Raw genomic sequence first — 25797 nt, 5'->3', positions numbered from 1 at the left:
TTGAGCTGGAAATGGTCGGTACGTTTGGTAACGCCTATAAGGTTGATAAATTGAAGCAAAAGTGGCATCGACTTAAAACTACTACTAAGATCTTCCAAGGACTTACGGAAGCCACTGGTTTTGGATGGGATACGGAGACGAATACAGTGACTGCCGATGACGAAGTTTGGGATACGTATATACAGGTATGTTTCTTTTTTTTGTGTATTTAGTTTATATTTGTATTTATTTGTTTTATATCTGTGTCTTTAAGAATCAGCCGGTGTGTAATATTGTTTGAAATTGTGTGAATTAGATATAGGTATGATTTTTTGATTTGTTGCTCGAATTAGGAGAGGCTATGATGAATTTGGGAATTGGTGAGGTTTGGTTTGGAAATACATTTGGCTGTGTGACTTGTTTTGGCCGTGTGACCTGTTTTGGCCGTGTGACCTGTTTTGGCCGTCTGTTATTTGGCCGTGTGACCTGTTTTGGCCGTGTGACCTGTTTTGGCTGTGTGATTCATTTTGACTGTTTTGTGATAATAATTCTGAGCCTCAACAACTGAGATGGTTGATTTGATAAAAATTCTGAGCCTCAAAAACTGAGATGGTTGATTTGATAATAATTCATGTTGTCTTGTTAGCCCCGTGTGACCTGTTTTGGCCGTGTGTTATTTGGCCGTGTGACCTGTTTTGGCCGTGTGTTATTTGGCCGTGTGACCTGTTTTTGGCCGTGTGACCTGTTTTGGCTGTGTGATTCATTTTGACTGTTTTGTTAAATATACGATTTCCATCTCTGTTCGTGATTTATCAGCTGATGATATTCTCTACTTCTTGTACACCACAAATATATATATATATATATAATTAAAATTAAACTGAAATACATAAATAAACAAAGAGAGTTCTTTTATGTAAAAGCTTATGATCTTTACTCACCATATTTTCTTAGTAATGTAAATAATCAGTTTGATATATATATATATATATATATATATATATATATATATATAAATATCGGCACTAGTAATTTTTAAAAAAATCAAACACCTCTAATATTTTTTTCCATATTATTCGGGAAAAATACATCATTAAATCACTTGGGCAGTCCCCTATAATATAATTTTATTTAATTAATAGAGGTTCCTCAGCATTAAAGTATATTGGATGTAATTAAAAGTACTAGTTATTTATGATGCTAGATAAAAATTCATAAAAATTAATTAAGTACCATATATAAGTAGCTAGCCACGGACTGTCGGAAATTAATTGGTTGGTTTCAAATTCTATTGTGAAAAACAACTAATCAAAATTAAAATATTGCTTCATATATTATATGTCATACACTATGGTACCAATATAAAAAAAAAGATCAAATACGTGAATGCATCATTACGTTTGATCAATTGTCATAATAAAAAGCTGTATTTATTTCTCACGTCGATCATTTTCTAAACTATTGAGTGAATGTTAAGACAAACTAATTAGAAATGCCTATTGACCCGCATTATTATATGAGAGCTGATATATATTAGCGAACGCTGATATACAAATATAAGTCGGACTCACTTGTTTTGGCTGTGTGATTCATTTTGGCCGTGTAATATTTGGCCGTGTGACCTGTTTTGGCCGAGTGACCTGTTTTGGCCGTGTGACCTGTTTTGGCCGTGTGTTATTTGGCCGTGTGACCTGTTTTGGCCGTGTGACCTGTTTTGGCTGTGTGATTCATTTTGGCCGTGTAATATTTGGCCGTGTGACCTGTTTTGGCCGAGTGACCTGTTTTGGCCGTGTGACCTGTTTTGGCCGTGTGTTATTTGGCCGTGTGACCTGTTTTGGCCGTGTGACCTGTTTTGGCTGTGTGATTCTGATTGCTTGCTTTTAATTATTTGCAGAAATATCCAGATTCAAAACGGTTCAAGAAAAAGGGATTGCCGCACTACGACAAACTGAAGGAAATATTCGCTGGTAAGTCCGCAACCGGTGCGTTAGCGATGGGACCAAGCCAGGTAGCCGCCATCAGCCAGGCTGCAATAAGCGCTCGGGAAAAGAATCCGTGCGTATCGGCTGCGGGAAGTGGGCGTGATGGGGAAGAGGGAGGGGGCTCATCTGATGAAGCCCGGGAGGTCGAGAAACAAACGGAGAAAAAATCTACGGCACGCAAGAGGAAATCCTCGAGTAGCAGTAAAACCAGGTGGGAAGAGGCAGTTGAATCCCAAAATGAAACTGAGCGCTTCACAAGTCAGCAGTTGATTTCTTTTATGGCAGAGAAAGAAGCACGGAGAGCGTCTAGTCAGGCGGACTCGATTACTTCAGACAACGAGCTTCTGAAACTGTGTGGAGCTAAGGTTACAAGTTTTCGAGATTCGCTTACGCTGAGACAATACAGCGGATTCATGATGGATCTCGTGAATAAGAAGGACTTGCGCGTACTTTTCATGTCACTCCCGGACGACGCGGTGTTACCGTTTGTGCAAGGCATGATCTATGATTAAGTTTTATTTGCGTTTACTTCTACTTCGGATAGAGTTCTATTTACGTTGAGTTTTATTTACGATTGAGTTTTATTTACGTTCAGTTTTATTTCGGATTGAGTTTTATTTACTTTGAGTGTGTTTTATGTGAAATGAGTTATGTGGATTGTGTTTTATGTGAAATGAGTTATGTGGATTGTGTTTTACGTGGATTGTGTTTTATGTGGAATGTGTTATTTCGGATTGAGTTTTATTTACGTTGCGTGTGTTTTTAGAAGTCTCTCTTTAAAAAGTGGTCAATAATTCTTTCATATTGCTTTGCAAAATGCCAAGGGGAGGAGCAAATTTTGATTAGCCGTAGTTAGCTAGTTTCATAATGTGTAGTGTCGTTTACTTTTCTATTTTTAAGTATTGGAGAACTAGTGCTCGCCACAATAATGCGTAGTGTCGTTTACTTTTCTATTTTTAAGACGTATTTTCTAGGTTTATGAACGGGAAAAATAAATAAAAAATGTGGAAATTGAGTAACTCACTAATGAAAGCTATTTTGTTGCGTAACTTCAGTTTATTTTGTAGGGTCATTATTTCTAAAACCATGGATTCAGATAGTGACCAACAGCTTGGGGTAGACGCCATGTTTCGTCGTCACAGACGGCGGCGTGAACATATAAGGCGGGAACGAGATGCCGAAGAAGCACGGAGAATTGAACGCCAACCCCGGCGAACGATCACGGAAAGTGGAAGTGAGTACGTGTATGCTATGTTAAGTAATCCCAACGGAGCGCCCTTGTTTGAGATGTGTCGCATGTCCAAGGACCCATTCATAGCAATCGTTGGATTGATTCGGCAATTCCTCCCGCCCGGTCACATATCACCAGAAGAGTCTTTCATGATGTTCATGAAAGTTCTCGCACATTCGGACCGGAATAGAGTCGTTCAAGACCGATTCAATCACTCTGGTGAGACCGTCAGCAGACATTTTGGATATGTCCTTGATGCCATAACTCATTTGACACCCAACGTCATAAAGCATCCCGGTTATACAACCACACCCCCGGAGATTGTCAACAACCCAAAATACTGGCCATGGTTTAAAGTAAGTTTAATGAATTTATTTTATCTCTAACGTAAGTTATATTAATTATCAAACTAAGTTTTGTTCTAATATTTTATAAAGGATTGCATCGGCGCTATTGACGGTACTCATATTGCTGTCATCGTCCCCGCTGCGCAACAACAGAATTATCGAGGACGGAAAGGAATATGTACGACGAATGTCATGGCTGCTTGTACATTTGACATGCGATTTACGTACGTAAATGCCGGATGGGAAGGTTCAGCGTCCGATTCACGAATACTACGTGAGGTATTACTGTCTAACGATCCATCTTTTTTAATACCACAAGGACGACAGTACTACGTAGTGGATAGTGGATATCCTAATGAGCCAGGTTTTTTGGGACCGTATCGCACCGTACGATACCACCTATCCGAGTTCAGACAGGACAGGCAAATGCGTAGACCCCAAGAACTTTTTAATTACAGGCACTCGTCTTTACGGAACGTGATAGAGAGATGTTTTGGCGTCGTAAAAGCTCGGTTCCCTATTTTAAAGAATATGTCACGTTATCCGTTAGAAAAACAAATTAAGATAATTATGGCATGCTTTGTATTGCATAATTTAATAAAAATGCACACAAACGACGACCCTTTGTTTACAACATGGAATCAAGATGATCCTCCGGAGGACATTGAAGGCCAAAGTTCTGAAGGAGTCGGAGGTGAAGGTGCGTCAGAATATGGTGGACCGTCGTACATAAGCGCAACTACACAAGCTCGACGTGCACATTCGGTGTCTAGAGATGTTATTGCTGATGCTATGTGGGATGAATATGTACAATGATTTCATATTTATGATGACCAAAAAAATTTTGTATTCAATCTAAACAATAATGTCATCTTTATATTTTGTATAGTTAAATTTATGTTTAAAAAAAAAAATTTAGTTAAGAAATTGTTTCCATGTACCAAACAGTTTCCACTTTTCATTTTTTCAAAAAAAAAAGAGAAAAGTGTACCAAACAGTTTTTCCAGTTTTTTCAATTTCTCAAAAACAAAAATGAAAACTGTACCAAACAGCTTTTTGAAAACAACTACAAAACAGTTTTTCAATACAACTACAAAAATTAGAAAACAGAAAACAAAAAACTTTTTGAGTTAACTACCAAACACTACCTTATGTTCATTTACGAGACCTCATTTCCGTCAACACTCTTTCACTTTGCTCAATATATTTACTATGAATCATTTGTATTTCCAATGAATTTTAAAATACAGTGAAACCTGCAATGTGGTAGCAGTAATTGTAATACAATTATACTATACTACACAACACACTATTGTTGTTACTGTACCTGCGCGAGAAATCCTTTTCCGTCAAATTGAAAATATTATTGTGGCAATGATAACCCCCACTTAGGGGCGAGCTGAATCGGACGGCTTCACCATAAGCGCTAGTGTGATCTTGAAGCAGGGACGGCTTAACGTATTCCGAGGCCTAAAGCGAAATTCAAGACCTTTTTTTTCTTCTTCTAAACAATCGACAAGATCTCCTTGTGAGAGGGAATTAAAATTATTCTCTTCATTTTATTTCTTCTAATCCTACTATTATCTCATTTCATATTTTTTTTTTACTTGACATAATTAACTCTTGCTTATATTCAAATCAAATAAAAAAAATTGGCAATGCACAACAATTTAACACACACACAATACTAATTTAAATACAACATGTAGAGGGTAAACTAATCAAATGAAAAAAAAAAAAAAACAAGAAAGGCAAAACCAAAAGAAATTATAAATGAAAATCATAAAAGCAATTATAAAGATGGGAGAAGTAGCGTTTTTTTTTTTTCTAATAATTCGAGAAGTAGTGTTTCATTTTGTAAAAAAAATAAATGGTACAGAGCCATTGTGGTTGTTGTTACATGGAGTTTGGTGTTCTTGATTCAGACAAATCTCTTGTCTCTCATGTTGCTTCTCCCTCTTCAGAGAACATCCTTATTCTCCTTTTGTCATGATACGACGTGGTCTCGCTGACACTTTTTTCACTGGTCGCATTGGATGTGCGCCATCAGTCTCTGTTCCGGATCAAATGACATTCTCTTTGCTTGTCTCTTATATAAGATAATGTTTCTCTTGTGTGTAGGGTTACACATTCTTATTACGTCGAAACCTATGACAAAGAAAATGTGTGTCTTTTGTCATCTAGTGTTGGTGTCTTTCCGGTGAGAGTGAACCCAGTTCATGATGTGTTGTTGGTGATTGATATTTATTGAAACACTGAGAGTGCGAGAGTGAAAAGTGAGGGGAGCTCAAATCTAAATAAGAAAACTTAAACAGTACATCTGGGTTAACAGTGGCAAATTTAAAAGATTAAAGGTAGATACAAAAGAGAATGATGATGATGATGATGATGATGATGATGATGATGATGATGATGATGATGATGATGATGATGATGATGATGATGATGATGATGATGATGATGATGATGATGATGATGATGATGATGATGATGATGATGATGATGATGATGATGATGATGATGATGATGATGATGATGATGATGATGATGATGATGATGATGATGATGATGATGATGATGATGATGATGATGATGATGATGATGATGATGATGATGATGATGATGATGATGATGATGATGATGATGATGATGATGATGATGATGATGATGATGATGATGATGATGATGATGATGATGATGATGATGATGATGATGATGATGATGATGATGATGATGATGATGATGATGATGATGATGATGATGATGATGATGATGATGATGATGATGATGATGATGATGATGATGATGATGATGATGATGATGATGATGATGATGATGATGATGATGATGATGATGATGATGATGATGATGATGATGATGATGATGATGATGATGATGATGATGATGATGATGATGATGATGATGATGATGATGATGATGATGATGATGATGATGATGATGATGATGATGATGATGATGATGATGATGATGATGATGATGATGATGATGGGCTTTGTGTTGTCTTTTGCTAGCAAATGAGCTTTTAGCCTTTTAATTTGGTTTACACTTAGAGACGTTTGCATTGTCTTGGTAGCAGTGGCCGATATGTCTGCAACAGTGCAACAATTTTTATTTTATTTTGTTCAAATTAGTATGGGTTTCAATTTTTTTTTTGCCTCTGTTATCGCACGAAAATAAACAACGATTAAATACATCGGGCGGTTCGATCCAAGGCCGGACTAAGTGACCGCGCCCGGGCAAAAAATGGGAGCTCATAGACCAAGCTGCACCCTCCAGACCCTGAGGTGTGTTTTGGGGGGTGCGACCGTGCCAAAGGTTGGCTGCCTACGTACCCTTTAGTCGGGATCAGGTCAGAACGTAGTTCAATTTGTGTATTGGGGGCTATCTTGGACTCGGAGGCTTGAGAATCCAAGGCTTTAGAGTAGGACCCGACTCGTAGCTTCTAGTGAAGACTTTAGAGGGGTCGCTTGCCTCGTAGCTCGGAGTTCTAGCTCAAGGGCCAAGAAGCAGGAGAGCAGTGTGTACTGCAGAAGCTCGGGTCACAGAAAAGGAGCGCGCTCCCTCTCGTGGAGGGGGGTCCTTGTATTTCTGAGCCGAGGGTGGAGGAGCGAGCGCTCTTGGATTGTCACAAGGGCGCGGGAGAGGAGAGAATTCTCGAGTGGGAGAGAAGACTTATGTGAATTTCCCAATGAGAAAGGTGTGTATTTCCCTCCCCCTAGGAGGGGGGGTATTTATAGTGTTGGAGGAGTCCATGGGCCGTCCCCCTTAAGGTCCACCGGGTGGCCAGGAGCGGGGCGCGCGAGGCATAGCGCCCGGGAGGGCGCAGGGCGCGTCGTCTGGATGGGCGCGGGACGCGCAGGGCGCAAGACTTGGCCGGGCGCGGCGTGCCCGGCAACAGGTGCGCCTGGCCGAGGCAGCAGGGGCACTCGGCCGAGGCAGCAGGAGTGCTTGGCCGGGGCAGCAGGGACGCCCGGCCGAGGCAGCAGGGACGCCCGGCCGAGGCAGCAGAGGCGCTTGGCCGGGGGAGCAGGGGCACCCGGCCGAGGCGACAGGAGCGCCCGGCCGAGGCAGCAGGAGTGCTCGGCCGGGGTAGCAGGGACGCCCAGCAGAGGCGCTCGGCCGGGGCGGCAGGGGCACCCGGCCGAGGCGACAGGAGCACCCGGCCAAGGCAGCAGGAGCGCTCGGCCGGGGCAGCAGGGGCGCCCGGCCGAGGCAGCAGATGCGCTCGGCCGGATCAGCACGGACGTGCGCGGGCCGGGACGCCCGGGGCGCGGGAGCGCGCGCGGGCCGGGTCGCCAAAGGCGCGGGAGCGCGCGCGGGCCGGGACGGCCGGGGCGCAGGGCGCGCGCGGGCCAGGCGCGCTAGGGCACGCTAAGGCCCACTGGACCGGGGGCGCGGGTGCGCGTGGCCTTTGGGCCGGGGGCGCAGGTGCGCGCGCGCCGGCCCTGTTGGGCCGTGGGTGCGTCAGGGCGCTTGGGCCTGGTGGGCCGGGGCCTGTTGGACTTCCGGCCGGCGAAGCCCAGCCGGTCTTGAATTGTTTTTTGAATTTCCGGTGTCCCGAAAATGACCGGTAACATTAGCCCCCCAAGTTTACAGCTGCGGGACGCAAGTCGTGAACTTTTAGAAAAGAGAGGGCGTTGAGGTCATTTACCCTTGGTTGCGTGTGAACGCAACACACAACGTATTATTTTTTATTTTTTATTTTGGTGTTGGCCGGACCCTGGGGGGTCGGACCGGGCCGGCTAGGCAGCAAGGCCCGCGCGCGGCCTGGCGCCGGCAGACTGGCGCGCGCGCGAGGCCGGCCTGCGGGCCGGGCCTTGTGTCGCGCGCGCAGGGGGGGAAGGAGCAGGGTTTGCTCCTTCATCTCCTATAAATAGGAGAGCTCCCTCCCTTTATATTCACACTGGGCAGCCTTTGGGTAATTTGGAAAATTCCTTTGAGTTTGAAATTCCCTCTAGGCAGCCGACTTTTTTACCCTTTTTTAATGGGGAGTGAGCTTTTTTCCCATGTTGACGATCCCAAGGTTGACTCTTCCTGCCCTCTCCCAGATTTTTGGGGGGCGGCCAAGGGTCCCTTTAAGGAACTCGACGGGATTCCCATTTTTGTCGAGGAAGACTCTGGCGCAGCCGACAAATGGCTCGTAGAGTTGGAGACTGATGCCGCGGCGATAGCCGAGCTGGCGGGGCCCAGGAGCAGCCTACCTACCAGGTGCGGCCCCGAAGGGGAGGATGAAGGGTCCAAAGACTCGCGTTCGTCGCGGCTGGTGATCAACCTGGTTTCCCGTGAGGCGTCCTTTGACGCCCCCTCGCTCAAGCAGCGAGGTGAAGCGATGGTGAGTGCTGGGCTTCCCCGGGCGTCTACTTTAGATGCCTCGGGTGCTGAGCTTGCGATAGTGCCGTCCGAATCTTTTCTGGACGAGATTTATTCCGACGATCCCCTAGGGTCGGGCTCAGATGGCCCCGAAGAGGATTTGGAGGCTCCTCCCGCGAGGGGGAAGGAGAAATGTAACGGAAAGGTACTGGAAACGGCCTGGTCGGCTTTTGAGTCCGCGGAGGCCTCGGGCTATACCTATGCCAGGTCTCTGGAGAGGACCCGCATGTACGGAGTAGGCGACTCTGTTGCCCCCTTCGGCCTAGACTGCAGGGGAATCGATGCCGCGAGCACACTCACTTCCCGAGTCTTTAGCACGCTCTGGGAGACGTATAACATCCCTCCCTCGGTGGGGCTGCTTAGACCTGCCCCCGAGGACAGGCCCTTGTCGTCAATGGTGCCCACAAGAAGAGTTGCAGTGTGTATTTATGTACATTTAATGTCATATATACACTACAAGAAAAGTGACTTTTCCCCACACAAAATTGATGACATTTATAATTAAATGTCGCTAATTCATGTGTACAATGACATTTTTATTAAAAATGTCGCCAAATGTAGTTACAATAGAAAATTTGGCGACATTTAAAAGTAAAATGTCATTGTTTGTAAGTTTGCCGACAATAATTTAATGTCATTAACGCTTGGAAATAATGACATTATAAACATGTTGTTATACTTTTTAGTGACATTTTTTTTCCATGTTGTCGTACGTAATTCAATGTCGTTAAATCTTCAGTATAGTGACATTTAAAAATGTCATGAAAAATACTTTTAGTGACACATTTATATTCATGTCGTTGTATGAATATATAGATAAATTCATGTCAGATTTAATTAATAAAAAATAAAATTGAACTATGTTACAAACATTTCTTTTGAGGACTAGCTAGTAAAGGTAGTCAACTAATTTATGCATTTTGTGATTTCTTAAAATAATAAGAAAATTATTTGTTCTATAGATATGATTACATTTACGTATATGTACAATATAATATAATACATGTGATTATAATTGCATTGTGAAATAAAACCAAATATAAAATACATCATTCATACGAGAAGAAAACCTAAGCAATATCAATAAGAATAATAAAACATGATATTTGAAATAACAATATACTCAAATCCAATCATCAATTACAAGAAAATAAATAGAGAATATATTTTTAAAACTGAACATTTTTAACCAAAAATTAGAAATAATAAAAATACTAAACTGCTTTACTTCGTACTAAACAAAAGTACCTTCACAATCTTCCCTAACATATGACTCTTCATCATCATCCATGTTGTCTGTGACAAGTTTACTTACATCATTCGGTATAAAACTAGTATAAACATTCTCATCAAAGGCATCTAGCTCGTGAAATCCTCTTGGTGGAGCTCTCATCACGACGTACCAGTTCGAAGACTCGTTTTCTCTAGAATAGAATACTTGTCTTGCTTGAGTAGCTAGAATGAATGGATCTCTATGAAATTGATTCAGCCCATCATGAAGATTCACAACTGTAAAACCTTCTTCTTCTTTGACACCTGACACTGTATTAGCCCAATCACATCGAAATACGGGTAATCTAAACGTGTGAAAATCGAGCAAAATTATCTATCTTATGATGCCAAAATACGAGACATTAGTACGAACATGAGCTGTGTCTCGTGAACTTGATCTACAAATGGTCTCTGCATCCACGGAAACCCCGTAGCCTTGTGTAGTCCTTTCCATGTCAAAAGTATGATAACGTTTACCGTTAATTATGTCACCTTTATGTGACATGTAAACTCGTCGAGGACCATGTACAAACCACTGTAGTGTATCAGATGTTGGTATCGCACCAGGATTACGAGTATTGTTACTAATCTGCAACGTAAAAAAAACATATTTTATGCCGAAACAAAAATATATACAACATTTAATGAGCTGTAGAAACTAATCTTTTCTAATAACCATGAAGGAAATGTATCATAATGTAACTTCTGCAACATGTTACTATCTCGCAACAATCGCTTATTGTTATGTTTCAGCTCATCAAGGTGCATTCTACATTGTTGTTAATAAAGAAAATTAATATGTATATTATTGAAATTGAATGAAGCGTACTATGAATAAATTCAAATTTTTTTACTTACGTTGCAAAGGACTCAGCTTCAGCAATATTAAATAAGACATGTCTGTGAACAGTCTTAAGCATTTTGTCTGAGAATTCCTTCGCCTTCCCTTTAAAAAGTGGACGACCTCCAACAACTGTATCATCTTCATTGCAAGATTCTGTATTAAAGGTTGTGTCACAATCTGTGTAAATACGAAAGAATCGCATTGACTCATCAATCAAGTACTTTTCTGCTATGCATCCTTCTGGTCGTGCATAATTTCTTACGTAACCTTTCAAAATCTTCATATACCTGTCCAAGAGACATTAATAGAAGAAAACAAATTAAGATTCTAATTGATATCATATCAAATAACTCAAAATAAATATTTTTTTACAACATATTACCTCTCAAATGGATACATCCACCTATAGTGAACAGGGCCATAAATTCGTACTTCTCGTCCAAGATGCATCGTAAGATGAATCATAACATAAAAAAAACTAGGAGGAAAATACATCTCTAGTGTGCACAACGTTTCTACAATCTCGCTTTCTAACTTTTCAATTTTTTTTTTATCAACCACTCGTTGACAAATTTCATTAAAAAATGAACACAATCGAAAGATAGCGAATCGTACTTTTTTCGGCAAAAGTCATCTCAAGGCAGTAGGGAGCAATTGTTGCATCATCATATGATAGTCATGAGATTTGAAACTGACTATTTTGCATTCTTTGATATGGATACACTTTCGAATATTTGATCCGTAACCATGTGGTAGCTTCAAATTGTGCAATCTCTCACAAAATAATTTTCTCTCACGCTTCGATAACAAATATGGCGCAGGCGGAAGATAAGTACGATTACCTTTCTCTTCAGGATGTAATGTTTTCCTTATGTTCATGTCCTGTAAATCCTTGCGAGATTCAACCCCATCTTTTGACTTTCTTTTAATATTCAATAATGTAGCTATTATGCTCTCACAAACGTTCCTCTCAATATGCATGACATCCAAATTGTGCCGAAGATCTAATACCTATAATGAAACACACAAATAACACATTATAATAAATATAATTAAAAAAAATCAAGTTCGTTAGATCTATAATATTTTTGAAAAACTCACCTCCCAATATGGCAACTCAAAAAATATGGATTTCTTCTTCCACATTTTCATTAATCCTTTGGGTTTTTCAACTTTAATCTTTCTTTTTTTTCACATTTTTCTCCTTTGCAGCTTCCATCGAGATTCTCTCCCGCTCATTAGCTACACTTTGCAGGGTCTCTAGTATCTCAGTACCACTTGACGGTATCGGAGGCCTTCGATCTTCTTTGGTTCCATCAAAAGATGTAGCGTTATTATGCCATTTGTGATTTCGGGGAAGCAATCGTCTATGACCCATGTATGCTGTTTTTCTGCTATGATTTAACCAAACTGAAGATGTATCAATTGCACATACAGGACACGCAAATTCACCTTTTGTAGTACACCCACATACATTTCCATAAGCTGGAAAGTCATGTATTGTCCAGATAAGAACTGCTTTTAAGTTAAACTCTTTATTTGTTTCTGCATCGAACACATCAACACCTGTCATCCAGAGCTCCTTCAAGTCATCAATTAGTGGCTGTAAATAGATATCTATGTTATTTCCAGGTTGATTTGGCCCCGGTATGAGCAATGACAACATCAAGTTTTCGTACGACATGCAAACCTCTGGTGGAAGATTGTATATGCATAATATCACTGGCCAACAACTATAAGTAGTATTAAGACCTTTGAAAGGATTAAATCCATCAGTTGCGAGACCAAACCTTAGATTTCTTGGCTCATAAGCAAACTCGGGTTTTTTTTTGTCAATAGTGTTCCAAGCAAGCGAATCAGCTGGATGTCTCATCTTCCCATCGTCGCTCCTGTGAGAGTAATGCCATCTTAATTGCCTTGATGTTTCAGCCAAACTAAACATCCTTCGCAACCTCGGTATAATTGGAAAGTAGCGCAACACTTTTGCAGACACACCTCCTTGCGGCTCGTTGGAACTTGTGAGCTTCCACCGTGATGTTTCACATTTGGGACAATTTTCTAAATGTTCATATTCCTTCCTGAACAAGCAACAATCATTCACACAAGCATCAATCTATTGAGAAATTTCATTTTCTAGACTAAAAAACTATGAAAATATCACCATTAGACCCGTTACTTAAAAAATATCCAAAATTGGACTTTTGGACACATTTCGGACAAAAACACCCTTACAAGACCATATAACACTACTAAAAAAAATTCATTCTCTACTTCTCTCATTCTCTCTCATTCTCTCTCATTCTCTATCATTTTTTCATCATTTCGCGTATCCAATTGGTGTAATTCCTTCAAAATGGGTAAGTATGCTTCTCCATTCATCTTTTATTGCTTTAGTCATATAGCTTGTATAGAAAAAATAAAGTTGGTAGATGTAGGTAAAAGTTTCCGGAATTTAACGTTATTTCCGATGAATTCCGACCTTTTCGGATGAAAATCATGTAAAAATTCCGATGAAATTTAAGCCACAAATTCCGACAAATTCCGACACTTTCCGACACATTCCGACAAGACCAAATTTCCGATGGTTTCTGACCGTTTCCGACCGATTCCGACCGGTTCCGACCAATTCCGACCGGTTCCGACCAATTCCGATGAGTTTGGAAAAAATCAAAGTTTAATGCATTTTTTGATATTTCTTGCAGTTTTATTGATGGTTAACGGCACGTGGGAGAGAAATGGACACTTATACGTGTTCAAAAACGCGAGAACATTTCCGCTTGAAGTTTCGAAAGAGACAACCTACATGGAGTTAGTCGACAAGGTGTACAAGAGAGTCGATATAGACAGATCAAAGTATGACTTAAAGTTTGAAGTTCCATATGAGGCTGGTAATATGCCAATTGAGCCTGCTTTGTTGAAGGACGATATGGACGTTAAGTATTATACGAAGAATAAAAGTCGTAGAAGTTATGCACTTTGTGTAACTTTGGTATCGAAAGAAGTCAAGGCGTTAACTCCAAAAAAAAAGATAAAGGGAAAAATGTCATGAACGAAGAATTGTCTCGTGTTGAACTCAACAAGAGACAACATAATCTTATTACAAATGATCGAGATGATAATCATGTGTGCAACAGTCGAATAGATGACCGAGACGATGAAGTATACAAGCGTGATAGATATGACTACCACAACAACGATCTGGATGATGACGACAAGTTTGACCTAGATGATGGAAACAACTATGACAAAGGAACAGAATTTGAAGAGTTCGTGAACACTGAAGAATATGAAGATTTTGTAAAACATTTTACAGTACCATCGGGACAGGGTGAACCATCGAGACACGGTGAACAATCACGTAACCCTCATAAAGTTGTACCACCAACAGATTGCGTGCCTTATTCATGGAAAGCCCCTGAGTTCACAATCGATGATTTTGTCAAGGAAGAACATAATGACGATCTAAGTCGGTTGCCAAATTCTTCGACAGGTATTAAGAATGAGATGTACTTATATTCTTAAATGAAAAATGTAATGTTATATGTATTATAACCATTGAATGCAATAGGTAGCACAGAAGAAATGTACCTTGGGAAGGAGTTTGAGTCCAAGAAGCAGATGAAGCAAGAGATTCATGTTTTTGCTCTAAAAAATAATTTCGAGTTTAGAGTGAAATCCTCTTCGAGAAGTAGATGGTATGTCATATGCAAAAATGAGATGTGCACTTGGAAGCTGAGGGGTGTTGTGCAGTGGTCTGAAATGTGGCAGATTACGTCGTACGAGAGTAGACATTCTTGTGCGCATGTGGTTCGAACAGAAGGACATAGAGGAGCTGCACCATGGGTTATTGGTCACGTCTTTAAAGATAAGTACAATATTAGCTCTATGGCTGAGTATTCGGCACATAACGTAAGAGAGGAAGTCAAGACAAGATGGGGTGTTGACATATCGTACTTGAAAGCTTGGAGAACCAGGGAGAAAGCAATTTCATACGTAAGGGGTACGCCAAAAGAATCTTATCAGAAGTTAGCATCTTGGCTATACATGTTGGAGCAGAAGAACCCTGGGACTCTGACTGCGTTTGTGAAAGATGGCGATAGATTCAAGTACGCGTTCTTTTCTATTGGGGCGTGTCGTAGAGGATTCAAGTCTTGTCGACCGGTGATATCACTAGACGGTTCATTTTTGAAGACAAAATACGGTGGACAGTTGTTATGCGCAATTGCGATGGATGCTAATTCACAATTATATCCACTTGCATTCGGGGTAGTAGATAGCGAGTGTCATGCTTCGTGGATTTGGTTTTTAAGAAAGTTGAGAGAAGCTATCGGTGAAGACGTTGAAGAGTTGGTGTTCATATCCGATCGACATGTTAGCATCATACATGGCGTCGAAGTGGTGTTTCCCGGCATCCCTCATGGAGCATGCTTCCATCATCTCAAACTAAATGTCCAACACAAATTCAAGACCGATCATTGTGGAATTGAACTGTATGAAGCCGCTTATGCCTTCAATAAGAGGGCTTTCGAAGCTCATTTTCAGCAATTGAGGAGAAAAGATGTCGAGATGGCTAAGTATCTCGAGGAAGTCGGTTTTGATCGGTGGGCAAGAGCATTTTTTCCTGGAAAACGGTAAAACTAAAACTTTTCCCTTTGTCATTACAAGTGTTTTAACTAGAACGTCGCTAATATGTAACTGTGTATATAGGTACGATATAATGACAAGTAATAATGCAGAAAGCTTCAACAATAAGACGAGGAATGCTAGAACGTTTCCAATTACCACGTTGCTTGAGTTTATTAGATTCACACTTCAAACGTGGTTTTTTGATCGAGAGGAAATGGCTAGAAAATGTGATACAAGACTGTCCCCGAAGTTTCAAGACAATCTCGCCCATCTAAACAATAAGGCACAATTCGTCAATACATATGGACTCGGTATGTATGAATGTCATGTAAAAGACGAGAGAGGTGACTTTGATGTTGATTTATTGAGAAAGACATGCATGTGCGGCCTACCACAACTACTTGGAATCCCATGCGAGCATGCCATTGCATCTGCACAACACAGGAGTGTCGACATCTATTCTTTATGCAGTCCTTTCTATTCGAAGGAAACATGGATTGAGATGTACAAGGAATCCATATATCCTGTTGGGAACGAAGACCAATGGAACGTTCCGGATGACATAAAGAACATGAAGGTGTCAGAACCAATTGAAAAGAAACAAGCCGGTCGACCGAAGAAAAGTAAACAAGGAAGGCGCAGGGTCAATCGTTATCCTTCGCAAGGCGAAAAAGTTGTTATTCACCGCAAATGTGATAAATGTGGTGGTATGGGCCATAACAGGAAGACGTGCACTTGGAGAGAGTGACAACATTTATCTTTTATTTTGTTTGTTTTGAATTAAAGACGCATTTCTATGTTGACAACTTTTGTACGTGTTTTGTTGAATATTTGTAGTTTAAGGTGAACTTCATCTTTATGTAATTTCATATAATTTATATTTACTATTTATCATATATTTTCATAGCGAACATTAACATAACATTTTAAAATATTTAATGACACAAAATATCCAAAAATTTAATGAATACATATCATCGCGCTTCTAATTGGAAAAATAAATCGGTCGACCATTTCTTCCTGAACGTCCTCATGTTCTCGCTTAGAAGTGTATCAAACCCCACGCCAACAAGGATGTGCTCCACATACTTGATTGCGAACATCCCGCAATCACCACTGAAAGACAAAACCACAAAATTTATACACAAAATACTCATAATCTTGTTCTTATTCAAATTACATACCTTGTCACACATTGTGGCACTTTTTGATCGACTAGCCATAGAAACTCAGGAAGTCGAATTTCGCCGCCATCTAGTTCTCGCTCCGCCTTTGGATGCTCGGTGAACATCCCCGACATTGCCATAACCGTCGGCAACGCTCGTTTCCAATTCTACGTTAACATAATAATGTTATAATAATGTAAGATAATAGACATAAAGTTCATAAGAGTATTTACTAGAGATCTCATTTACTAACCTCCATCATCGTGTTAAAATCAACTGAATTGTGTTGCATATTCACAATATCTTTCTGGCAATCCAAGACGGTTATGGTCCACTCTTGAAGATTGACCCGGAACGTGAACCAATGCATGTTCTTGAAGTTGACGACATACAAGATCTCTCGCGCTCTAGTCCACGGAATGACTTGGGAATCTCTGCAGCCAGTCATCGGGTCGAACACGACCTTGCGATCCCATTCTACGAGCTCCACCTCTGTGTCTTGTTCTGCGGCTATCTTCTTGTTTTCCTCTTGCTTCGTATAACGACCGTATACGTTTTGGACCCACCGGCTATCCATGACACATATGTCTTGACGATACTCTGCATACTGTCGCTGGCGTCTCCGAAGCATATCCAGGATAGTATCAATATGCTGTAATCGTGTATGAAACAACAAACATATTAATTAACTTTTTTTTATAAACGTACTCAATGTAATTGAACTTACCGTATCTGTTAGCCATTTTCCATTTTCCAAAAGGAGCTTGAAGAAGTCGGTCTCCACATCAGCGACCTTCACATAAACTCGGCCCAATAACTTTCCCTCAAGTTTAGAAGTGCGGGTCCACTTCACGCAGTCATTCCAATCAGAAGTTTTTGGTTCCTTCAATGGTCTGAACGGCGTTACCCGCACCTCTGAGGAGTATTTCGGCCGCGTCGGGTCTGTGAAATCGGAGGGAAAAGTATCTTTTCGGTGACGCTTCTGAGATGGTGTTCGTACCGAGTCGCTTTCCGACCTCAGCCTCTTCTGCGCTAGGGTTGACAATGGTAGCGTCTTTTCCGATACATCGAGCCGTCATGAACGTTTCCTTTTCGGAGAGGGTGGCTTCTTCGACGATGGAGTCGAAGAAGGCGGTATTGTCGAAGAGGACGGCTTCTTCGACGATGAAGTCGAGTAAGGCGCCTTTGTCGAAGAGGACGGCTGTGAAGGAGGAGGAGGTGGTGGAGGAGGACTAGGAGAACTAGGAGGACTAGGGGATCAGGAGGACCAGGAGGAGGAGGACTACGCGATCGATGTCGACGGCGTGAACCAGCTTGCGTAGTTGGTAACGGCCCCGGAGGTAAACCTGTCACGTCCTCGAACATGATGTTTATCTTCTCAAGCATGTCAAGCTATAAATTGTGACACAAAATACTGAATAAGAAACTAAACATTTATAGAAACGACTGATTAGAAACTTATTTATTAAACGAAAATTAATACTAAACTGATCTTGCCTCATTCTTTCTAGCCTGCGACCGTTCGTACTCAGTGCTCTCAAGACGGTTGCCTGAGAATGTATCATTTGATTCCACATATTCTCCGTCAAAGCCCACGGAGCAGGATGATCGGGTCGAGCGGGAGGTGCGGGATGATCGTGACTCTCGGGAGGAGCGGGATGATCGGGACGAGCGGGAGGTGCGGGATGATCGGGAAGTTCGAACTGAAATGAATAATAATAAACTACTTACTCATTAATAAATGATAAACTAATCATTTATTAATAAATAATCTACTAACTAATTAATAAATTATATAATTATAAAATTTATTAGTAAATAATCTACTAACTAATTAATAAATTATACACTAATCACTAATTAATAAATAAACTACTAACTACTTAATAAATTATAAACTAATCACTACTTAATAAATTATAAACTAATCACTAATTAATAAATAAACTACTAACTACTTAATAAATTATAAACTAATCACGTATTAATAAATAATCTACTAACTACTAAATAAATTATAAACTAATCACTTATTAATAAATAATCTAGCCTAACTAATTAATAAATTATATAATTATAAAATTTATTAGTAAATAATCTACTAACTAATTAATAAATTATAAACTAATCACTAATTAATAAATAAACTAGAACTTACATCGGCTTCGTCATCGTCTTCATCACTCCACAACTTCTCCTCTTCGTCTTGTCTGAGCACGCCGGCTTCTTTCGCCGTTGACTCTACTAAGTCAATCTCTTCCTCGATATTACGTGGCTCAACCACGTCTTCGCCTTCAGTCGGATAGAGTGATTGACTGAGTTGCGTCTCTAGTAGCTCGAAGAACTCGCGCTTTCCGGTCCGTGGTCTCAACATCTGAAAAACACCGAGCTACAAGACAACAAAATTTATTAAAATTTATAAGTTAGATAATTGTAGTTATAAAATATTTTTAAAAATTATAAATTACCGTTTTTTTGAGCAAAACCTTCTCCACGTCCTTGCGCGTGATCACTCGAGTGCTTGACCAAGAATTCATCCTCGGTACTCGAACACCGGCATTATTCCCGAACTGCTGACCAATCTCCAGGATCGCCTCGAACGCCCAATATTGCACCGCGTGCAAATTCCCTGATAGGGAATACTTCGCCTCCTTCTGTAGGACATTCTCTTTGAGAGATTTCTCCTTTACTCGTTTGTAGTACCGCAGCAAGTTTACTAAGAGGGAAGACATCGTCTCAGCCCACGAGATGTTCCCCCATGGCAGAGAATAGAAGAACGGCAAATCCTCAACCATGTATAGGTACTTGTCGTTGACTGCCTTGTTGTGTTCTAGTCCAAGGAGATATCCCAAGACAAACACACATAATCCAAGCTTGTACGCGTCGTTTGGATCTTGACATGTCTTGAACGCGCTAATCAAGGCGTCGAACTTGGCGTTTGACACGCCGTTCAAGTAATCTTTAATGAGCCTATCGCTCCTCCGCTCATTCTGCTCCTCCTTCGATGGACCATCTTCCATGCTCATTCCGGTTATCAATGCGTATTCGAGTCTCCCGAATCTCACGCGTTTATTTCCTATTCCGAAATGAATCTCCCCCCTTTTTGTTGGATGGATCTTACGTAGAAGAAGAGAGTGTAGAAGTACCGTAGAAAAGTTTAGTGTGCTCCCTTCGAAGAATTGAGCGAAGGGACTCTCCGCGACCCTTTGAAGTAGACCGAGATCGATGAATTTTTCTTTCACCGTCTTAATATGCCCCGAACCACCGTACGTGATTCGACCGGCAAAGTCGTGGTCGCATAAATACGTCAATTTATCCTACATATTTAATTATCACAAAATATTAATAGAATTAAACATAACTCCATGAATTCATAATTAAAAAAAAACAACAAACTTCATAACTCCAAGAATTCATAATTAAAAAAAACTAATTATATAAAACAACTAATTTGTATGTTGTTCATCATTTAAAAAATATACTTACAAAAAACAATTGTTGTTCATAATAAAAAAAAACAATTAATCATTAATTAGAAAAAAACAACTATTTGTGATGTTCATAATTAAAAAAAACTAATCATTAAAAAAAACTAATCATTAATTACACAAACAACTAATTAGATTAATTATGTTGTTCATCATTTAAAAAAATACAAAAAACTCTTTATTTATCTTAAATTATTAAAAAAAAAAAAAAAAAACTGTCGGAAGAGGTCGGAAAACGTCGGAATTGGTCGGAAATTTCCGATGAATTCATCGGAAACTGTCGGATCCGACAGTTTCCGATGAATTCCGATGGGATTCATCGGAATTTCCCAAAAATTAAAAAAAAAAAAAAAAAAATTCACCTCCAAATCTCATTCAAATCAACCTAAAATAACTAACAACCACTCAAATCTTGTATCCTATCATTCCTACTCTAATCAAACCATGAAAAAACTATAAAAAAACTAACCTTTTTTGTCATTTGGTGAAGGTTGGAGCTATGGTGGTTCGGTCGGAGGCGTGACGGAGCTTCGGTCGGAGGCGTGTCGGAACTCGTCGAAATGGGTGTGGTTGGCGTCGGAATGGGTGTGGTTTCGTCGGAATGGGCGTCGGAATGGGTGTGGTTGTGGTTGGAGAGAAAGTGAGAGTGAGAGAGTGAGAATGGTGTGGTTGGAGAAGAAGATAGGGTTTATTTTGAAATGAGGGTATTTTTGTCCGAAATGTGTCCAAAAGTCCAATATTGGATATTTTTTAAGTAATGGGTCTAATGGTGATATTTTCATAGTTTTTGGGTCTAGAAAATGAAATTTCTCAATCTTTTCATACCCTAAATTGAACTCCTTCAGGAAACTCTTTACCGTGTTCAAAGAATCGGGAAGTATATTGTCGGTCGGTAACAGACTGCGAATAATTTGAAGAAGCTCATCAAAACCCTTATCCGAGAGACCATTCTCGGCTTTGTGATTGTACAAGGCCATTGTTGCTGAGAATTTCGTGTGACTTTTACAAGTTGAATATAAAGGAAGTTCAGCTTGTTCATAAGTCTTACGAAAATCTGGACGATCTCTTCTTTCAGAATAGTCAGGTTGATTCTCATTGCCAACATATGAATCTTGAAACATTCTATATGCCTTTGACGTATCTATACTTTCATTGACCGATGTTGAAGGCTCACCATGTAGTACCCATACCTTGTATAATGGGTCAAAGCCATTGATAATCAGATCTTCATAAAGCTCTTCGTGAGTTTTGGAAGACAGATTCTTGCACTTAGCACATGGACAAATAATCTTTTCTTGATTTCTTGCATGCTTTCTTGCATCATCAATAAAACGTCTAACTCCATCTCTATATTTTTGTGTATACCTGTAAATAAAATAACAAAGGTTGTTATAAAGGTTCCTATAAACACATACTTGCAATTCTAGTAAATATATTAAATTGTACCTTTCATAAGTTGTCCAAGTTTTGTCCATCTTGTACATGGTAACACAAGTTTCTGGTTCGTAATCTACTGTATATTTCATAATCGAACCATCAATATATATTTAAAAAATATATAAAAACTTATTCAGATCAATATATTTTTAAAAAATATATACAAACTTATTCAGATCAATATATTTTAATATATATCCAATATGTAATGAGTATTAATTGGTGAGAAAAAAGTTGAAATTTTGTTTACCTCAGCAGTGCAATTAGATCCAAAAATAAAAGAATGGTGACGTTGAGGTCAGGTCTAAATTGAAAATTGATGGTGTGGAGCTGTTCAAATATTCCAGAACAGAGGCAAATCCCAAGCCTTTTTAACCAATTCAACATGGACATGAGCAAGCAAATAATAAGAGCGTGAGATTATTAGGGTAAGGAGGTCGGATTTGTGAGCTCAATTATAAATAAATATATGAATCTGAATAAACAAAAAAACAAGGGAAAAAAAACTAAAACAAAAGTTTTAAGAAATTATTACCTGTAATGAAATATACGAAGAGATGAAAATATTTACGGCCGCAAGAATGGTGCGTAATGAAATATCAGATGTGCTAAAGAGGTCTAGTTTGATTGTTCAAAACTGCCTGGGTAAAGTGGTCGGATTTGCCAAGCTTGAACGGCTGTGTTGAAACAATTTATTTGCGTTGCTTTTTTTCGGATATGCGGTGCTGTGGTTGTTATATCGTTCTTACTAATGTTGTGTTGTATTTGGGCTTTCAATTTCTTTATGGGCTTTCCGAAATGTATCAATAATGGTCCTCGTTGTGTTCTCTTTTGATCATATTTCGAAATCAGTTTTTATTTATAATTTAATGCCCTAGTTGACATAGAAATATATATGAAATATTCATGAATTGATTATTACTTACACCACTTTTGATAAATATTCAAGGATACATTTTATGGCAATCAAAACTTCTAAAGATTTATGCTCAAGCGGCAAACTGTATATTACATAAATTACAATCCTTCAAAAAAAAAAAATACATAAATATTTGGCAAGAAGATTATCATAAGGAATAAGAGGTCATAAATAAATATTTGAGAGGTTACTGAGAATGAGTATGAATTACACACAATATAAATTTCAAACAATAAATGTACTTCGTTTCACATCATTAAGACTAAGATATAACAAATTTGTGTGGCCACGCAATCGTACTTCCTTTCGCATCATCAAGACTAGTAAATTCATTTGAATGTCGATAAAACGGAGCATTTGGTACTAGTATACTTGTAACCCATACTTTATAGCAATCAGGTCCAAGGGGCACATGGTGTACCATGATCTTTGGATCGGTAGACGCAATTTCAGCTTCGGCAACACATTCGTCAGTTCCTATCCAATGCAACAGTCTACAAGTAGATTTGTTTCTTGGAATCTCCTGACCATTTTCTTGAATTGTCTATATAATACACGCGTGTATATATCAACATAACCAAAATATTATAATTAAAAAAACTTAAATGCACGTTTCAAATTACAGTACATTTGTAGATGGAGAGTCTTTACTTGCATGATCTTTAGTATCATCTTGATTCTGCTATATAAAAAAATGAGATGTCAACTCACTCTTTAAACATGTAAATAAAATAGATTGAGCTTACTGTTTTAGAGAGTCGGCCAGATGACAGTAGACTTTCAATATCTTGTTTCCATGCTTTAAGGTCCCTCAACTCGTCGTACACTGATTTCTTTAGGCTTTTGATATGACCTTCCACTTCTAGTTTCTTCAATGTGGCTCCAAATCCACGGCCTCTCACATATCCAGGAGGCTCACGACCTAAAACTCTTCCCAATGCATCATCCTCGAGATGGACGGCATCGGTATCGTCTGACTTTGAATCCTCATCAATTTCTCTCTACTCATAAAGATGTTGAATTATAACAAAAAATATAGTTTTTTATGTTCATTTATAAATTTTCCAGTACTTATACATATATAATGACATACCATTTTTTCTTCCACGGCCTCATTGATTGCTTTTCCATTCTTTCGTTTATGCCCCTCTAACCAAATTTCAACTCTAGGAATGTGGTCTTTGTTTTGTTCTTTTCGCTGCAATATTATAACATCAACTCTCATGTACAATTAAAACATGTAACTATATAAAAATATCAATAGAAAAATTTATGGCAAACGCGTAACCCTTTCTTCCATTTCGAGCTGAAAAATTAAGTCGTCCTATAAACTGCAGCGTAGTTGTAAAACTTACTAATTCCATTTCGAGCCTTGCATAACCTTTTCTTCCAGTTGTGTGAGGATGCTTCTGTTTTGATCTAACTTTACTCATGTTTGCACTTTTCTCCTAATAGCAATCAACACATAAGTTTTCAATCAAGAGAAAAAAATCACTTCAAACATTTGGGCATCTAGTAAAAAATAATGGGTTTAACGAATATGCATAAAAAAATTCTATGCGATTCTCCATTTCCAAATTAATAGAAGATGATCAACTAATAAAAAACCTAGCTAGCTAGCATGATTCATAATGAGTACAATTTATCAAGATAGTATGTGAGATAAATACTTTGAATTCTCGAGATCGCCGCATCCGAATAAATTCATTCCACTCTTCGGAACTAACATCATTCGGCTTCAACAATGTTAGTTCATGCTCTATGTTAGGACAATTAGCAAGGTTTCTTATTTGTATAGAGAGCTCGCTTTTGTATCCACGCCATAACCTTCCCAAAAGCCGTATAATATAGGTCTTGTGTATTTGGTCAATTATGAACTTTTGCTACATAATCATAAGAAAAACTCAAAGGTCAGTTTTGCAACAATTTAATAAAATGTTAAAATAAGCTCTTATAAACACATGGTTGCAAGATAGAGCTGATTATAAGGGAAAAAATATGAAATTATACATATAATATAAATCGTACCAGAATTAAACTCCACAAGCGTTCTTTTAATTCCTTATCAACCTTTTTCCAGTTGTTGATGGTTATTGGAAGGTATTGCCTTGCGATTACTCCAAGCGTAGAGCTGAGTGTGATTGAAGACTTGCCAATTGGTTGTCCTAATCTATTCCACCTGACGTTTTTACGTCTTTGCTCGCTCACAGGAAGAATATCAAGCCGTGTTGGACCCCTGACTTTTTTCTTTTCTTTTACTTCACTAAATTCAGCTTCCTCGTGTGATTTTGATGAACCAGAACTTGACTCACATAACTCTACATCTCTATTAATCTTAGACTTCTCAGGTTTATTATTTATTTTTGAATGATTTATTGATTCCTCTTTCCCAAAAGCTCTTTCTTTTTTTCTTTCAGGGAAAAGATCATCAATATCGTCATCAAACTCTGATTCACTTGAGCTTAAGCTTGCAATTTTTTTAGCTCTCTTGTCACCACCTACTAAATCTTTTTCTTTCCCGTTGGATTTATTACGCATTTCATCTTTTGAATGATTTTTGTTTCTCATACCTCTATCAATTGAGTTTTCCACCTCATGTACCTCTTGCGCAATATTTGAGGCCTCAATTATTCTCAGCGTTCTGTTCTTGTGTGTTGTGGATACTAAAGCAGCTTGAACTTGTTTCTTCAACCTTTTTTTGGCCTTTTTAGATGACTGAAAGACATATATTTTAAATAGTATTTATTAACCAATTCAAGCCATATAAATTAGAATATAAAATGGATATAAAGTACCTCAGCCATAGTCGACAGCAGAGAGAGAGAAAGAGACGACGGTGGATAATCTAATTTCGAGGTAACGAGATATAATGGTGATGTATATTTTAGTATACCATATATATATATATATATATATATATATATATATATATATATATATATATTAATGGGAACGTGTAAATAAGAACGGTTAACAAATTAATAAAAATATTGATTTATTCTAATTTACCACACAAATAACCATGCCAAAAAAAATAAAAATAAATAAATAACTGATCCCCGTATTTCTAGTGATCGTGGAATAAATCAGAGAAAGATATTTTGTTTCCATTACT

General features: G+C 38.9%; 2 protein-coding genes and 1 pseudogene across 2 annotated transcripts in view; 1 reads left to right on the top strand and 2 right to left on the bottom strand.

Moving 5' to 3' along the window:
• LOC149404496 (structural maintenance of chromosomes flexible hinge domain-containing protein GMI1-like) overlaps positions 1–5089 on the bottom strand; it is a 37206-nt gene extending 32117 nt beyond the window's left edge. The window contains exon 1 of the mRNA XM_089606050.1: positions 4867–5089. The gene's annotated coding sequence lies outside the window, so the exon portion shown is untranslated. The remainder of the gene's footprint in view (positions 1–4866) is intronic.
• Positions 5090–10099: 5010 nt separating this feature from the next.
• Positions 10100–25486, bottom strand: LOC149404494 (uncharacterized; annotated as a pseudogene).
• LOC149404495 (uncharacterized) lies at positions 15023–16420 on the top strand. Its single transcript, XM_089603664.1, has 2 exons — positions 15023–15677; positions 15754–16420. Exons 1-2 carry the CDS (start codon positions 15091–15093, stop codon positions 16418–16420), a joined length of 1254 nt encoding a protein of 417 aa, XP_089459790.1. The 5' UTR covers positions 15023–15090.
• Positions 25487–25797: the final 311 nt, after the last annotated feature.

The sequence above is a fragment of the Urtica dioica genome, chromosome 2 (genome assembly GCF_054948205.1).
Source record: "Urtica dioica subsp. dioica isolate 48M chromosome 2, U.dioica_male_clone48M_v1_H2, whole genome shotgun sequence".
NCBI lineage: Eukaryota > Viridiplantae > Streptophyta > Magnoliopsida > Rosales > Urticaceae > Urtica > Urtica dioica.
The sequence above is the reverse complement of the archived record's forward strand: the minus strand, read 5'-3'. Positions and strand labels throughout refer to the sequence as shown.

Excerpts from the sequence above, each read along its gene's own strand:
- LOC149404495 (XM_089603664.1), top strand. The coding sequence starts at position 15,091 with ATGTTGGAGCAGAAGAACCCTGGGACTCTGACTGCGTTTGTGAAAGAT. Across the intron at positions 15,678-15,753 it reads GCATTTTTTCCTGGAAAACG|GTACGATATAATGACAAGTA; the intron begins GTAAAACTAAAA and ends CTGTGTATATAG.